The sequence below is a fragment of the Cynoglossus semilaevis genome, chromosome Z (genome assembly GCF_000523025.1).
Source record: "Cynoglossus semilaevis isolate Cse_v1.0 chromosome Z, Cse_v1.0, whole genome shotgun sequence".
NCBI lineage: Eukaryota > Metazoa > Chordata > Actinopteri > Pleuronectiformes > Cynoglossidae > Cynoglossus > Cynoglossus semilaevis.
Window position 1 is genome coordinate 9,529,830 of NC_024328.1, and position 17,712 is coordinate 9,547,541.

The 17,712-nt window shown below is 39.2% G+C and overlaps 1 protein-coding gene across 2 annotated transcripts in view; it reads left to right on the plus strand.

Moving 5' to 3' along the window:
• Positions 1 to 9,311: 9,311 nt before the first annotated feature.
• Positions 9,312 to 17,712, plus strand: part of LOC103397742 (fibroblast growth factor 10-like) — an 11,253-nt gene continuing 2,852 nt past the window's right edge. For both annotated transcript variants that reach the window (XM_017043015.2, XM_025053487.1), the window contains exons 1-2: positions 9,312 to 10,543; positions 17,663 to 17,712. The exon at positions 17,663 to 17,712 is cut by the window's right edge. In XM_017043015.2, the coding sequence (XP_016898504.1) occupies positions 10,087 to 10,543; positions 17,663 to 17,712 (507 nt within the window). In that variant the 5' untranslated portion in view covers positions 9,312 to 10,086. The remainder of the gene's footprint in view (positions 10,544 to 17,662) is intronic.

The window sequence follows — 17,712 nt, forward strand, 5'->3', positions numbered from 1 at the left end:
AAAGATTAGTTCACAGAGAATGATCCGTTCAGAGTGATTAGTTCACAGCAAAAGATTAGTTCACGGGGAAAGATTAGTTCACAGCGAAAGACTAGTTCACGGGGAAAGATTAGTTCACAGTGATCCGTTTACAATGAAAGATTAGTTCAGAGTGAAAGATTAGTTCGCAGAGAGTGATTTGTTCGCACTGAGTGATTCGTGAGTTCAATATGAATAATATTTAATATGACTCGGTAGTCACGAGTCACGAATCTTTCATATGACTCGGGAGTCACGACTCATATGAAAGATTCGTTCATTTTGAACGAATCACTCGCGAACGACACATCACTAACTCACACTGTACGCTCCGATCATCGAACACGACCAGAGAGTTCACACTGTGCGGGTGAAAACGGCTCGTCGGCTCCTGCTGACTGTGTTGTCTATTGACAGCTGTCAATAAAGATTTTTTTGAAAGCACCGACGCCGGTTATTAGCAACATGCTATTGAAAAAGAAGAAGGCTGTCATTATGATTGCTACGATACTGTGCGCTGAAAATTCGAAATAGAAGAGGCGCCGGCGCATCTGGAGTCGGAGACGTTTATTGTTTATTTATTATTTATTGTTTATTATGTTTATTGTGGACAGTGCCACAGCTCTATCTCGCCTCCATATTTTCATGCTACCGACGCCTCGCCATGGTTACTATCACTTTGCGCAGGCGCACTGAGGGAGAGGTGCTTCGGTCGGCTCGGGTCACTGCTTCCACTGTACGAAAGAATTTGTCGGCCGACAATTAAAACATGTTTTTTCCATTGTTTTTAGCACTAATAAAGGAGTTTTTAGAGGGCTGGAATAATTTTATTTCTGTTATTTCTTATGGAGAAAAAAAAAATTGAGATACGAGCTCGGCCCTGGAATGGATTATGCTCGTATCTCGAGGTTCCATTGTATTATCATTTCCGGTTTGTTGCCTTCATGACTTTCCTTTGTTGGTGGCTTCTGTGTTCCGTCCTCCTGCGGCAGCCCGAGCGTGCGGCCGCTGCCGAATCAGTAGCGGGGGGCTCTGTTTCAGGAATCGGGTTCAGCTGTCCCATATTTTTTTCCTGCTGCCTCTGTGCCAGATGAACTTGACACGGACGGACGTAGTCCTCCTTCACACAACCCGCTGCTGTCATTCAAGCCACCACCGCAAGTTAGTCAGCAGTAATGGAAGGAGTAACACGACACTGGGTCAAGGTGGAGTATCGTGTCCTGAAACCCAGTTTATGTGTGTTTGTGTGTCTGCGACCGTGCGTGCTCTCATGACTGAGCAAAAAAAAACAAACAAACAAACAAACAAAACACACACACACACAAACGGTTTTTGTTTCTACCGTTTTTCGTTTTTTTTTAAAGAAGTTTTTGACTTTAATTGTTTTTGCGAATCTATTACTAAACATGGAAACTTGTTTGAAACGAAATAGTGAATTTCATTGATTAAACTGAAGAAATATAGAGTTTGATTCCCACCTTCTCTGTTTTGTCTTTTTGATGAATTTTATTAAAAAATGTAAATGTATTCAAAGTTTTATGTAATAAAAACAATGGTTACAAAATGAAGTCATAGCAGTCTGATGTGCATTGTTATAGTAACGCAGTGATTCCCAACCTCTGAGGCGTGGCACATTAATGTGCCGTAAGAGATCACCAGCGAGATCACCAGCTGCACTGTGATATATTTATGCTTAATTGCTCTAAATATATATATATATATATATATTATGTATTCATTGCACAAAGGTTGTCCTCATTTCTCTATGCGGCAGAGACGGGCAGAAAAATTAAATACTCCCCCACTGGGGGGCAGCAGATTGCTATTAAAAACTGAAGAATAATTTCGTGTGACTTTCTTCATTTTCCTTCAGGGTTCTTTTCAACTAAACAGGCTCAGGTAAAACCTATAAACGTTTAAATTGTGAGTGAAATGAAAACTAGAGGATGATTTAATTTGATTACATAATCTTTAAATAAAAATGTAGTATAATACAGAATTTTCCTAAGCTAACAATCATAATATAGCAACAGCTTTACAAACGGCGTCAGGTAAATGACTAGCTAGTGATGACAGATTAATTAATAATTTTGACAGCTCTAATTATTTTATATATTGGGTTCTGTAAATGTACACGGTATAAAACACCAACTCTGACTCTGACTGAATGGCTTTGTCCCTACTGTGGCTGTGACCCTGTGTGAGCAGGTGAACTGTCAATAGAAAGTAGTTTATATAACAAGAGAAAATATTATATGAATCTTCACAGAAATCCAAATTTGGACAATGAAAAAAAAAAATTAAAAAGCTAAAATCCTCTGTTTTGGAGAAACGACTGCACGTCACCTCAACTGTTCCCTTGAGAAAAAGCTTTGCCTGGTTGACTGAGGAACAGTTGATCCAGTGTGTGACCTGTAAGTGAATTCCACTAGCCTGCTGAAATGGACACTGGACAGAGGAGGGTGATGTAAGCTCCTGTCAGGACGGGGAAGATAACATGACCAACATCTATTGATCACAGTTAAGCAGGAAACAGCAACCTCATCTTGTCGGTTACCAGACACCCCCCCCCCCCCCCCTTCCACACACACACAACACAGCATCCAGGCGCACGTTAAATATTTACATAAGATGACAAAGAGAAAAAAGCAGGCCTTCAGTCAGTGCTGTGTTGTGCAGGTTATCTGTGTGGAGCATGAGGTAAAGAGTTTTCTTTTTTCTGCGTTACCTCATACATCTATGAAAACCTTGAAAGAGAATGTCACTTTAATCTCGCCGCTTACGCCTGAAATCCCACAGTAAATCCACAGAGAGGCTCAGGGAAGGCTGAAGGTAATAGGTCTCGCACCGACCGGCTGGAGGAAGAGGTCCAGTCTGGTGGCTCTCATCTGGACCCCATCAGGTTGTTTGTCCCCCGGGGCAGTCAGCCTGGCATCCCTGTACCCAGCCAGGCCCTTTATTAAAGCCTCCTCCTCCTCCGACCCATCACACACAAAGTGGGCCCCGGGGAACGCAGACGGAGGCACACATGTTTCCCATAGGTCAGTTTGGTTGTTTGTGAGTTGTGTGCTTAATTCCCTCACAGCCCACATATGGATTTGAGCTTAGGTAACGTGGAGTGAGGTGCTCTACTGCGTAAAACATCTGCCTAATGATAGTGTAGCAGAGAGGAGGAGTTGGCAGGGCAACAATCAGCAAAATCAGAGACACATGACACTCGCTGACAGGGCTGCAGATTTTTATGTTGCCGTGGAGTTGGATCCACCTGTTGCCTCACAAATCAAGACTGAACAAACTGAGGTGCTAGAGCCAATTTTCCACAACACCTTAAAATCACAAACAACCAGGTCTCACACACACACACATACACACAGCATGTGCATTGCGCTACATGCAGAGGTGGGTAGTGTAGGCAAAAAGTAAAAGTACTGTTACTTTAGAATAATATTACTTGAGTACAAGTAAAACGTCATCTAAATAATTACTTGAGTAAGAGTAAAAAAGTACTTAAGTACTAAGAATTACTTAAGTACTAAGTAACTGTTGAGTAACTGATTTATCTAATATATTTTTTAATGAGGATTCAATCAGATAGACGAAATTATAAAGAGGAGAGTTTATCCTATCAATAAAATAATTTAAAAAAGCAATGAATTAAATACCTTGAAATAATCTTTAGGTAAACTCAAGTACTTAATAATAATAATAATAATAATAATTTTAAAAGAAAATCTAAAATTTAAATTTAATCTAAATTAAAATCTAAATTTAAATTTAAAAAATCTATTTTTGGTCAAAACCGCAACATTTTTCCTCATGTAAGAGTTTTTGAATGCTGCAGTATCCGTTTCGACACCGCACAATGTAACTGCTGTTTCGCACTGTTTGTAAACTGAACATGCTAAAAATGCTAACATTCGTTGCTATCAAAGACGGTGGATATCTACCACAATAGCCGCTAAACTAACCCGTCCTGCTGCTGAGATGGAGTAATCATCATCACGTGACGAGACTGCGCGGCAAGAGCTACGTTTTATTGGTTAAACACAGTCACGCTGTAGAGACTTGGGCGGAAGTTTCTCTCTGACAAAATAAAATTAGAGATACTGGATCACGGATGAATAGAGAACGCGATATTGGATGGCTAACACTTTATCCAGTATCTCTGTAATGAGTAACAAGCTAATAGCTATAGCCTAATGTAGCGCAGTAAGAATACTTCTTTATAGATCCACTCAAGTAAAAGTAAAAAGTATAGTGAAGTGATTTAAAACTATTCCCAGAAGTATTGTATTTTGAGAAAAGTACTCAATTAAATGTAAAATGGAGTAAGTGTAACTCGTTACTACCCACCACTGGCTACGTGTGAGTAAAAATGGTTAAAAAAAGAATTATATTCATATAATATTTAGTAATCCATCAAAGATCCAAGATCCTGGTAACCACATTTTAAAATAAATAAATTCATGATGGAAAAATACTGGACCTGGATCTGAAACAAAAGAAAACTATTTATACATTGCACTTTCTTTCTTTCTTTCTTTCTTTCTTTCTTTCTTTCTTTCTTTCTTTCTTTCTTTCTTTCTTTCTTTTCTTTTCTTTTTACAGCTACAGCTGCTAAACTGCTCCCGTTTCACAATCAGTGGTGAAAGTGACAGGGGTTCCCAAAGCGAGGGGCGGGTACCCCTTCAGCCTGGGTACTTACTAAGAGTAGTATAGTGAAGGCCAGAAAAATTTAAAGGAGTGCTTTCAAATTAATCAGGTTAATAGTGTTAATTAATTGACGACTAATGTTGAATGTTTAATGTTTCACTTTGTCTTTTTTGTTTCACAGTAAAATAGTAATTTTGTTTTATATACCTCTAAAAATTATACATCCGCTCTTTAACACAAATATAAAGATGAATATTATCAACTGCAGAAATCATAAAAAGTCTGTCCCACGTCTACATTCGTCAGTAAAGACTGAATTTTGGGACATTTTTCAGATGGGTGATGTAACAGTACATTAATACAAAGGACCAGAGCTGATGTTTTCACTTTTAAAAGAGGGCCAATGATGAAAAGGTTATTTATTATGAAACTCATATACAAAAACAAACTAAGTGAGGCTTCTCGTGTATTTGCTCTTGATTTATCTTCTTTTTGGCTATTGGAACCGACAAACACATAAATTTCCTGCGTTTGACTTCTTGTCTTTAGTCCGATTATGTTTTGGTTTTGGCGGAGAGCACGAGAAACCTGGCTGGAGCCATAGCCTGTAGGGAGGGATCTGATGCACATTTGTCTGTTTTATTGCCCATTGTTCTGAAGTTGGAGACACAGTTCAGAGACAGAGAGATAAATGCACCAAAATGCTGAAGCAGTAGAACAGGGAGATACGTGAGATCATCTCCGGACCCGGCAAATCTTACTTATATTGCATTTACGAAAAAAAAAAAACACACACACACTGGTACAATTACGTTTTAAAACAGATTCATTTCAAGGCTGCTAAAGAAATCTGCAAATGCTTGTTTGGCTGTCGTCATCACTGAAGCCTCGCATTGCTCTTGAGGCACCTTGGGGTTAGTGGCTGAACTGAAGGAACAGTTAGTGCTCTGAGGTTATGAGCCCTGCTTTGGACTTCTCAGTTTGCCAGAAACTTCTTGCATTAAACTGGGCCAGGTTGCCTCATCAGGAAGTTTATAGTTTTTTTCTTCTTTTTTTTTTATCAATATCTTGTACGTGAAAATGTTTGATCGAATGTGTCTAACCTGAAGAATACAGGCAAAATATGTTGGACAAGAATTATATGAATTAATTATTATATGAATTAAATTATATAAGCCTCATATACAACTGAATTATTACATATATTTCAAATATATGAAATAATAGTGGCGCTTTGGGGTGGGAGGGGTGGTACGGTGCAGTGTGATTTGGGTGGTGTTCGTGGAGACTGCTGCCCCCGCAACCCTGTAAGGGATAAGCGGAAGAAAATGGATGAATGGATAATAATAATAATCTTTAGAATCAAGCTTTCTTTATTAGTGATTTCACACTCTTTAAAAGAACTCTTCAGTGATTTGTGAGTCGCTGAAAGAAATTATTGCTTTGCAAAATAAAATACAAAATACAGATTAATGTAGATTCAAGTAATTTTCTAATTTTTGTATTAGTTACTAGTCAAACTGTGAAACACAACAGTTTCAATTAATTATGATTGGACGTGACAAACAAAAAAACACATGCAGACTAATTAAAAATTCAAAAGAAAAAAACTTTAATTCTCTCTATCCAGCCTGGTAACACATGATCCATGGCCTAGTTCTTTTAATTTAATTAATAATAATTAATTATTCAATTATTTTTGTTGTTGTTATTATTATTTTATGTTTTTTTATTTTTATTTGATAACTAGTTTATTTTACCCCCTAAATGAATTCTGACATGTTTATAAAGGAATTTTAACAACAATCAGTTTAAAAAAAAGATGAACTCCATTTAAATGTACGTAACAGTCAATAAACTGTGATCCACCTAACAAGGCTCTCAGCAGTTACCAGTGCACAGATCCAGGTTATCGCTGAGGTAAGCAACACCACAAAGGAAGTGCTGATAAGATTGCTTTGTTTGCATCCTCAGATAAAGTCCTTGGCAAGACCAGAGCAAAGACAAAACAAAACAAAGACTGCTTCTCCGGCCAGGGAACGTTGACAGACCAAAAAGCAGGCACTAAAAGGTGGAAATGAAGGGAAGGGAAGGAGGGAACAGGACAGAACAGACCCGAACATTAAAGACCACAGGATCAGTCGGAGTAGATAAAGCTGCCAGCAGTTCCCTGTGTTTATCACAGTGGACTGCTGGATATCTCCCTGCTCAGAGACAACGGCCTTTAAATCAGGGCTTGGCCAATAAGGAGATCGCAATCTACCAGTGGACTGTAAAGGGGAGTACTGGTAACAATTAAAACAAGAAAATACAAATATAGTTCTGTAGTGTGTAGTGGTATACCATATACTGTAAGTATTGAATTATATTATGCCATACAGCTACATGCATTTAAACAGCATCCAACATATAATTTAAACATAGTATTTTCAATTCATATAAGTCAATACAAGTATCAACAATATATATTTATCTGTAAATAAATACAAGTAGGCTATATATATATACTGTATATATACCCATATTTATGTACAGTACATATGGTATATATATAATAAATGTATACATTACATATAAATATATACACATATATAAATGTATAAATATCTATATTTATACATATATACATATTTATTTACATATATTTCAATATAGGTATATATACATGTATGTATAGATATATAGGTATATATACAGTAGGTATATATGTAAATATATCTGTATATTTATATATATGTATATATTTCAATATAGGAAGATCCGTTTTCCCTACTATATTGTGCTTTTGTGCTTTTTTTTCTTGTGACGTTTTGTGATGAGTTCTCTGTGATAATATTTTGCACACTCAGCCCATGTACTGTACATTTCTGCCTTCTTCGCGATGACTTTGTCTGTCTAAGTGTGTGCCTTTTGCCCTGGGGAGAAAAACGATGCCCGGCTCATATGAACGAGTCCCACTGGCTCAGACCCAGTCAGACACTCGATTCACAGAAGAAAGACGGCGGTCTGGTGAGTGAAACTGGAGAGCTCTTCAAACATGCCAGAGCCCTCAAAAAGACCAGAACCCTCGTAGTCCTCCTCACCTGGGGGGCTTTAGCAAGATGGCCGTGATAAGGCAGCCCACAGACTGGAAGCGGCAAAAGTAACCCAATATGATTTTTATCTGAAGAGACGCTGGAGGACGGTCACTTGTCAGGATTGTCACATACTAATGAGCCACAAGTTGTTCCATTTCCAATTTGTGATATCCATTTCCTTCACACTTAACCACTCACTGCAACGCATGTGGTGGACGTAGAGCGTTTATAGGAACTAGACATAGTCAGAGGGTTGATCTACTATCTTCATAAGTTTTGAATGATGGTAAAGTAAGGCAAAGTTTTAGTTGACGTTAAGTAGGGTCAGGTATTGACTCAAAGAAAATATGGTCTCAATCACCAGTTGTGGGTTTTTTTTAGATTGATGTCTGTACATTTTTTGAACCAATTTAGAGGAAAATACATTTGGAGAAATGGACCTACTTTTTATTTATATGTATTCATTTTCTCTTTTTATTGTTTTATAAAATGTGTTTTAAAAAGCAACAAAACAGATTGGCAGCTGTATGGACCATCCAAGAAATTAGCAGCAAAAAGTGATTCATTCATATAGGTTTGTATCGGTTTGGGATCCCAATAGAGCCACATGAATTCCATGAAATCCTGGCAGACTACAAGTTGTAATGACCCTGAAGGAAGGACCGAGCTAAAGTAAAACCCATCCATCCATCCATTTTCATCCGCTTATCCGTTACCGGGTCGCGGGGGCAGCATTCCCCACCCACATCACACTGCACCGTACCAACCCAACCTAAACCTTCCTGCGGGTGGTGAGTCCACTGGAAGGTACCAACAGCCCTAACCGGGATTTGATCTTGCCCAGGAGGTGAACCCTGGGGTTCCACACCAATGACAGAGACAATGCCTCTGGGCCAAAGCGCCACCTAAAGTAAAACTTTCATCGAAAAAGTCTTTGAACAAGAGATAAAGGTCATTTCAGGAAACGTTCACAAAACTTAAACATCATCATTGATCCTTCCTTACCTTTTAAACCAGAGTTGTGCTTGACATTACTTTAAGGCTAATACTAACAAGTTACTTTTCTTGACTTATCTCATGCACATTTGGCTCCATTTACCTTGATGATGGCATCTTATCTACACTCTGTGCCACTGTCGCAGCAGTTGGGCACGTCTGTTTACACTGCAGTGACCGTGGCAGCATTCCTGGCTCTGATGATCTCAGAAGCTGGCACATGGTCCCACCTCTCTGTGATTGGACTGTTTACACCAAAAAGCCAAGGTATCACAGGAGAGGAACATTCCAACGGTACGGCTATGTCGATTCCACTTGAGGTGGAAAACCTGACATAAAACAATTGATAAAAAAAAAACAATCTTTGACGAACCAATAAAGCAATCAACAGTACAAACTGCAGCAACAGAGGAAACAATCAATGCTACCTCCCGCCCCCCCCCCGCCCCCCCCCCCCCACCACCATCTAAACATGTAAACCCTCTATCTCCTCTCACTCTCATGGGCTAGACACACACATACACACACACACACTGAGAGCAGTCCTTACTACAATACGTGAGAGAAGGGAAGTTGAGTAAAGGAGGGAGGGATCAAATATCTAACACTTGCACGGCTACGCACAACATGGTCATTTTTTTGTGATCACCCTTGAATCAGGCAGAGAGAGAGAAAGAAAGAGAGAGAGAGAGAGAGAGAGAGAGAGACCACCCCACACTGTTACCCCAGTGCTGTGTGAAGGTGGAGTCACTGGGGAGTAAAGAGACAGAGACATGAGGAGAGAGCAAGAAGAACAGGACTCCGGGACAAGGGCAAGGACATGGATTATCGGACCTGGACTCAGTGTCATTCCTCTGTACGACGCCACTTTAAATGAAATCTGAAAATGCTTTCCTGCACATGTGGAGTCGAGTGGCTATCCAACAGGTAGACAGTTCGCTGTGAGTGTGTGTATATAAATTATATATATATATATATATATATGTTTGCATATATATTTACATATACATATTTATATATATATGAGTTATATATATGAATCAAGGACTTATTTTTTTACACTTTTTAATATTTCCACTGGAATATCAGCTGACTTTGTTAAACTGACAAACTGTCTGGAAGTACAACTGGAACTGGAGAAGGATCCGTTTTCAGAGCGAAACGAGCATCAAACCACAACTATCAAATCGAATTTCTTTTAAAGGAAACTTTGCAAGGTAGAAGGTTCCAATCCTCCTGTCGTATGAAGGGCATCCTTCTCTGCCCGCTCAGCATATCCTCACCCCCAGCAGCATGTCCCAGGCTCTGAGGCTGCCACTAGCCCTCCACACAGCACACTACCATGATCAGATGGGCTGCTGGAGGGAGTAAGGCTGCCTCGTCCTGCTCTAGTGCCCGGTCTGGGGCTCACTCTGGCACTGGGAGCAACCACACCGTAAAGCCACCAGCGCTGCCTTCCTCCCTGACTTTTCCTCTCCTGGTGGCCCTTGTGGTGACTTTCTCTTTCTCACTGCCAGGCGCCGCCTGCCATCAGCTGCACAGAGAAAGTCTGAGGAAGCTCAACCGGCAAACTCTTCAGGTTCCACTGAACATCTCAGAGACTGATTTTCTCTCCAGGACCCACAGCAGTGGGGGCCATCCTGGTCGGACTGGGGGGCCACAGGGTAGGCACGTGCGCAGCTATACCCACCTCCAAGGGGATGTACGCTGGAGAAAGCTGTTTTCGTTCCAGAAGTTCTTCCTGAGGATCGACAAGAATGGGACGGTCAGTGGAACCAAGACCAAGGACGACCCTTTCAGTGAGTAATCAGAACGCACGAAAGGTTTGAAGGAATCGAGTGTGATACCTGTCTATGATACCTGCCTAACAATGTAATAATGGTTTTTCTATATACAAAGTACATATATATCTGTGACATCTTACGTCATGTATTAACATGTACAGTGTAGTGCATTGTTTCCAAAAGACACAAGGTCACAAGAGATTTTTTTTTTGGGGTCGTCCCGCATCATGTTTCCCGGGAGTTTACCAATAATGTCTATTGACTTGTGTCGCGAAGGTTTGTGACTTTTAAAATATGGGTCCCCAGAAAAAAACATTTGGGAAACACTGGTATAGCGGAGAGATTCCCAAAGACCGGCAGGCCGGCTGATGGTTGGACGTGTGGATGAAACGTTCCTGATTGGTCGTCTATTTCTTTGTTTGAAACCAGACATCCTACAGATATATCTGCTGTCCAAACACTCAGCACAATGATGGTAGCTCTCAGATGGCTTAAAAAGGAGCAGAGGCCAGATAACCCTACCATTATCAGGCAGTCTTCACAGCCCAGGGTAAACAGCAGCGATAACAAGCCCAGGAGAGGAGCGCAGGAGCAGGGGGGAGGAGGACGTGGATGTCAGGCTCATTGATGCTTTTAGACTCATAATTCCTCTCTCTTCCCTCCCTCCTTCTCTCTCACTCTCCCACTCAGATTGCCCGCCTGCCAGCCTACATCAAGCAAATTACAATCCCTCAGTCAAAGATCAGACGTTTGTTTAAAGTAGTCTGACGTGCTCACTCAGAGAAACACGTCTTTAAAGTGATTATACGTTGTACGTTTCGGCATATCAGTCAGTGAAATAGCATTCTCATTAGTGTCCCGGCGTTCCCACTGAGCTACGTGTGTGTGCCTATCAGCCGGTGGGTACTCTGGTGGGTGTGTGACCATAAAGCAGCCAACAAGGGCACATGTCCTTTTCCTCCCACTCTCTCTCTCCCCCAACCCTGTAGCCCAGTGTGTGTATATGAAACCCTTTTATGCTCCTCTGGGGAGACATCAAGCACACGTTCAATCAAAGTAACTTAGGGGAAATGGCGTGGGGAGGCAGAATGTCAGGGGAGATGTTTGTTTTGACGAGGTCATGACAGAAGCAACTTTATTTACCGGCCATATTACACTCTGATGTTTTTACTGCTGCGCTGGTTAGCAGGTTTTTTTTTTAAGCTGTAAAACTGGAATGGTGCGAGGAAGTGCTTTCTTTTTCTTCTTCTTCTTCTCCGTTCCAGTGCCTTGGTGTGTAAATTAGCTCCGATGTTTATGTACTGCGTGTCTTGTTTTTTTTATTGAGTCACAAATCAGCAATTTTACAAGCTTGTTGCCCTTCAGGTGTAGTTTCTCTCTCTCTCTCTCTCTCTCGCCACAAAACTCAACTTGAGTGAAGCAGGAGCCGATGAAATAGAGAGAGAGAGAGAGAGAGAGAGAGAGAGAGAGAGGCACAAGTTCATGAATGACACGGCCCGAACATCATTGTGGCCACATCAAAGTCATGCGTCTTCAGTATCAATGGTGGTGCCATCAAAAAGCTGTATCCTGAGGGGGTCTGGGGACACTGTGTGTGGATTATACACTCTCATATCAGGTTCACATGTTAAAGGATACTACACAACAGTGGCTTCAGTCTTTGGCCAGGCCCCTGAGGTTAGACATGATCCCAGGACTGACATCCTTTGTGGACCGTTGACGATCCCTTGAAGTGACAAAATGTCCTTTTAATGATTTGTATTGAAGGATGGACTCCCTCTGCGTAAAGGCAATAAATATATGTGTGTTTGTCTATCGATGTACACATACAGTATGTACATATATATTTTAGGTATATGTAAATGTATATATACATGTATATCCTAATAATTATGATTCATTTTATTTATAATCATAAACATATGTTAATGTAGAAGTATAGATTGTATGTACATATATATTTACCAATATGTATATATGAGTATTCATACAATGTATACATGTTATGTTATGTGTAGGTATAAATGTGTGTGTGTTTGTCAATATGTATTTGTATGCATATTGATAAACATGTGTACATAGACCTATGTTACATACATATGTATATTAGCACATGTATTGCAATACATAAAAACATGTGTGTAAATATAAATATACATATATATTTCTATTTATATGGACATATATGTTTACCAATATGTATTTATGAGTATTCATACATGTATATACAGTACATATGTTATGTGTAGGTATAAATATATATGTGTTTGTCAATATGTATGTGTAATTACATGCATATGTATATTAGCGTGTGTGTATACATATGTATTTCTATTTAGAAAGTATATAGTATATAGTATATATAGTATATAGTAATATATAGTATATACATATACATATATATGTATATATATATGTATATATGTATATATATATGTATATATGTATATATATATATATATGTGTGTGTGTGTGAGTACCTGTTTGTCGTATGAGGTATATGGTTGTGGAATTTCTGATTCAGCTTCAGCCGTTAGCCCTGTGAGCACTCGGCTCCCTGTCTGTTCTAAAAGCACTGGTATCCAACCTCCCACAGATTTATGGGGATGCCAGGGTAAAACTGTCCCACATGGTCTTGGTACCCACTAGGAGCCTGTGCTGAGGTTAGAGAAAAGGACAAGTGATTGGCCCACACAGGAAAAAGAATCTTTTTTTCTAAACTGTGGCCTATTCACCAGCTAACAGCCATGATGAAATCTCTTGCGACCCACCTCAGGGTCGCGACCCAGTCTTTGGGAAACAATCATGTAAAACATATGGAGGTAAAACTTAAAAATTGATGAATGCGACGCACACTTTGTTATAGGATTAGGTTAGGTCGAATTATATAGCGCATTTTTGATGATGATTAAACCAGATTACCCTGAGCTACTGAGTGTGCTCCTCATAATGCCATGATTTCAGGCCACTGGTCGGTAACTTCGAAATTTTAAATTTGATAACTCTGTTCACCAAACACAAACGTTTGAAGATTTAGATATTTACAATGTCTAATTGTTAGTTTTAGTCTTGTCTTAATCTTTTGAGGATTCGCTTAGCTGAGCTAATTCTGCTAGCCACCTCAAAATTTATATATATATATATATATATGTATATATATTAAGGAAATAAAGCTAAGTTCTCTAGTTCAGAGAGTGTTACAAACAAAAAAGTACAGCGAGACTGAAGGAAATATTGTTTCTGAATTCATTCAATGTTTTGGTAGTGAAGAAAAATAGGTTAATGATTTGTGGTTGAGCTGATGTAGGAGCGGCTATCTGGAAAATCTTTGTGTGTGTGTGTGTGTGTGGAGCTGTGTCAGGCCACCAGTTGTGATTCAGTGCTGCAGGGGCCAGGCCATGTGTGCAGGATGCTTCTGGACACTGCTGCCGAAGTGTGTGTGTGTGTGTGTATATAGTTTAACTGTGCCTTGATGTGTAAGTGCATGTCTGTATGCATTTATCTCCTTTAATCAAAGCAGTGTCCTTTTACATGACAAGAAAACAGATGGTGCACTCATTGAGGTTTTGAGCAGAGATATGTATAGCTTCCCTCAGAGGTGGAGAAGCGGATGGACACCCCCCCCCCTCATCCCCCATGTAAATACATTCAGTGTGGTCCTTATCAAGTGTTGTTGACAATATATCCAGATATACAGCCCACTACGCTCCATTTTTCCTGTGTGGGAATAGTATCGATCAAATTTCACTTTCTCTGTCTGGCTGTAATTCTGTGCAGAAATGAAAAGCTATAAAAAGAAAGGCAACAGTCAGAAAAATAACACCAGCAGTTGGAAAGCGTATGCCTTTTGGCAACCCACTGTGGAAAAACGACCTTTAATTCTAACTGGCATTGTGCGCCTCCATTCCACAAGCAACGCACCATTTGCTGTTGTAAGTCCAAACAGAGCGTATCAAATAAGCCGCACATTAGGAAAAGAGAAAAAACAAAAAAACAAAAGCAACCAGCATGCAAAAGAAAATGTGCTTTTCTTCATTGTGTAAACAGCGGAAGCTGGCTGTGTGACTTGAGACAACATTGTACATATGTGGTTTGTAAAGATGTACTTCTTACAAAGCGCGGCCGTCACATTTAAGGGCTGGTCTTGTAATTTGCAAGAAGCTCAAAGAAGAGCGGATTTTCAGCTATAACATTTCCCCGCGCTCACAACTACAATTTAGGCTGACTCTCCACCGAAGACCTGAATGGAGACTTTGTAGTTCAACAGTTAAGGTGAATTTGTCAGCCCTGCGTAAGTGCATAATCACCTGCAACAACATAAACTGTGCACGTGTGTGAGTGTGTCAGATCTACGGTACGTACGTAACGCACATAGTCTCTGTACTTTGACCCTATGATATGGGAAACATTTGCTTTTCTTAAGCAGCAAATTCTACTTCAACATCCTGTTCAGCAGTATAGAAAATGGAAAATTACTGCATCACCCCGATGTGATGTGATGAGTAACTTGTTTATTTTATATTCAGATCATGTTTTTTTTTTTAAATGTGCAATTATTTGCAATTTTTTAGAGTAAACTATAGAGAATGGCAGCCATATTGTATATCTTAATTTATATATGGATGTATGGATGTACGGATGTGTGTTGAATATGTGTGTATATATGTTTTTAGGTATATATTTATATACTGTATGTATATGCATGCTATATATGTATGTATATATGTACACATCTATACCTAGATATATATAAATGTGTGTTTAAATATATAAATATATGTATATACACACATTTATATAGAAAGATATATGTTTGTGTAAATATATATATATATATACGTCATATATGTATGTATGAATGTATGTTGAATATGTGTCGATATGTTTTTAAGTATATATTTATGTACGTATATACATGCTATATATGTATGTATATATGTACACATCTATACCTAGATATATATAAATGTGTGTTTAAATATATAAATATATGTATATACACACATTTATATAGAAAGATATATATGTTTGTGTAAATATATATATATACGTCATATATGTATGTATGAATGTATGTTGAATATGTGTCGATATGTTTTTAAGTATATATTTATGTACGTATATACATGCTATATATGTATGTATATATGTACACATCTATACCTAGATATATATAAATGTGTGTATAAATATACATGTATATACACACATTTATATAGATAGATATATATAGATATAGATTTGCATATATATGTGTATATATGTATATATATATACATATGTCTCGCCCCTGCCTCCGGTGGCTGACTTTGATCAGTGATCATTACAGCCTTTCTAATCCTCCCTCCGCCCCCAGTCTCACTGTCATGGCTCCTCTGCCCTCCTCTGTTCTCCGTCCTTTCATCCCTCCCCATGTTTACAGAGCAGACAGAGACTGCCATAGATTGTCTTACATCCTCGCTCCGTCCTCGACACCCGATCCTGTACAAAAACCCGCTCCCCTCAGATCTTCAATGGCCGTTGTGTCACAGTCCCCGTCTGCCGACTCAGACCTCACTGCCCCAAGGTGCCACCGTTTGAACTAGAAACTGATACAGCCAAGACCTTGTGGACGAGGAGAGAAGCTGCCGCACTTTCACGAGAGGGATTGTTCTTCAGGGGTCACACCTGTGTCTTCCACTGTCCACTCACTGCTGGGTTTTCAGAGGCCCCCACAGCCACCGGTGAGTGGGCCTGAGAGCAGAGCAGGCCGCAGCACAGCCAGTCATCAGACAGAGGAGGGGCTGCCCATTTGATCAAAGGATGTCCTCGACTCTCTGGAGTTCACACTCCTCCACCCAGACGTGTGTGTCTGTGTGTGTGTTTATGGGAGAGAGCGTACACATATGTGTGCTTATCGGGATAAAATAATGACAGCTCGCAGGAAGTGTGGAGGGGAAGTTAGGAAGCGATGCATGAGCTCCAACGTATCCTGGGAATGGACACACACACACACACACATAAACACCACAAAATGAGACAAGTAGACAAGGGGAGGCTGTGGTCAAAGGACACATTAGGAAGTTATATCTCACTGACCTCTGATACCCAGACCACACAAATAACTGAAGCTGTCGGCAGCAGAAGCGTCCCTTGGTTAACCGGGGTATAAATTCACGTCTCTAATAGCCTCCAGGAAGAATGATTTGAATGGCTCGAGGCTTCAAAAGCTAAATACCAAAAACGTAATATAAACAATGGGAGAATCTGCAGTTTGTCAGCCTATCAGCTTCTAGATGAATCGAACATCTGGAATCTGTCATATATATAACTTTATTCTCTCACTGAGCTAATAATATCACTAAGACAATCATCTTAGTTTTATTTATTTATTACACATGATATCAGTCTGAGGGTGGTCATGGGTAAATACTTTTCCATTACTGTCTTAAACATTTGATATGATCTATAATTGATTTATTATTTTGAGGTTTACAACTGCAGTGCATTTGATACATTTTTAAGGCCTAATGTTTGTTTTTCTTAGTGATTTACTGGATAACATTTTGAACGGATTCAGATTTACAAAGTACGTGGAACTATTGCTCAGCAAAACACATACAATATGAATGCTATAAGTACTAAAGTCACTCAGTAATGGACATAACAATAATAACAATAACAATAACAATAACAATAACAATAACAATAACAATAACAATAACAATAACAATAACAATAACAATAACAATAATATTTTGGGAAAACCTCACTAAAAGTATCCCCAACATTTGGTCGAAAAGTAAACAATGTAAACAAAGTAAAAAAAAAAAACAATGGCAAAAATTTAACCAATGACATCTGAAAGAAATAGTCAAAAAAAAAACAGGATTTTCTTTCCTTGGTAAAGTAAAAAAAAAAAATGCTGGTCACAAACAATAGTCCACGTGCCAGGACGGTCCCAGAGCCAGACTTTGGACATGATAAGGAGTGATAAGTTTGGGAAATGTCACATTTACTTCCTTTGTCCATTGATTTCTTTCCTTCTTTTTCCTTCAGGCTGACCTGAAACTAAATAGTTGAATATTTTCAAGGGCCAGTTAAGTTTTAAAAAATTAACGTAAAGTTTTTGCTCTGTTTCCTTTTAAATCCCAGGTATCCTGAAAATCACCTCAGTGGACGTGGGAGTGGTGGCCATCAAAGGT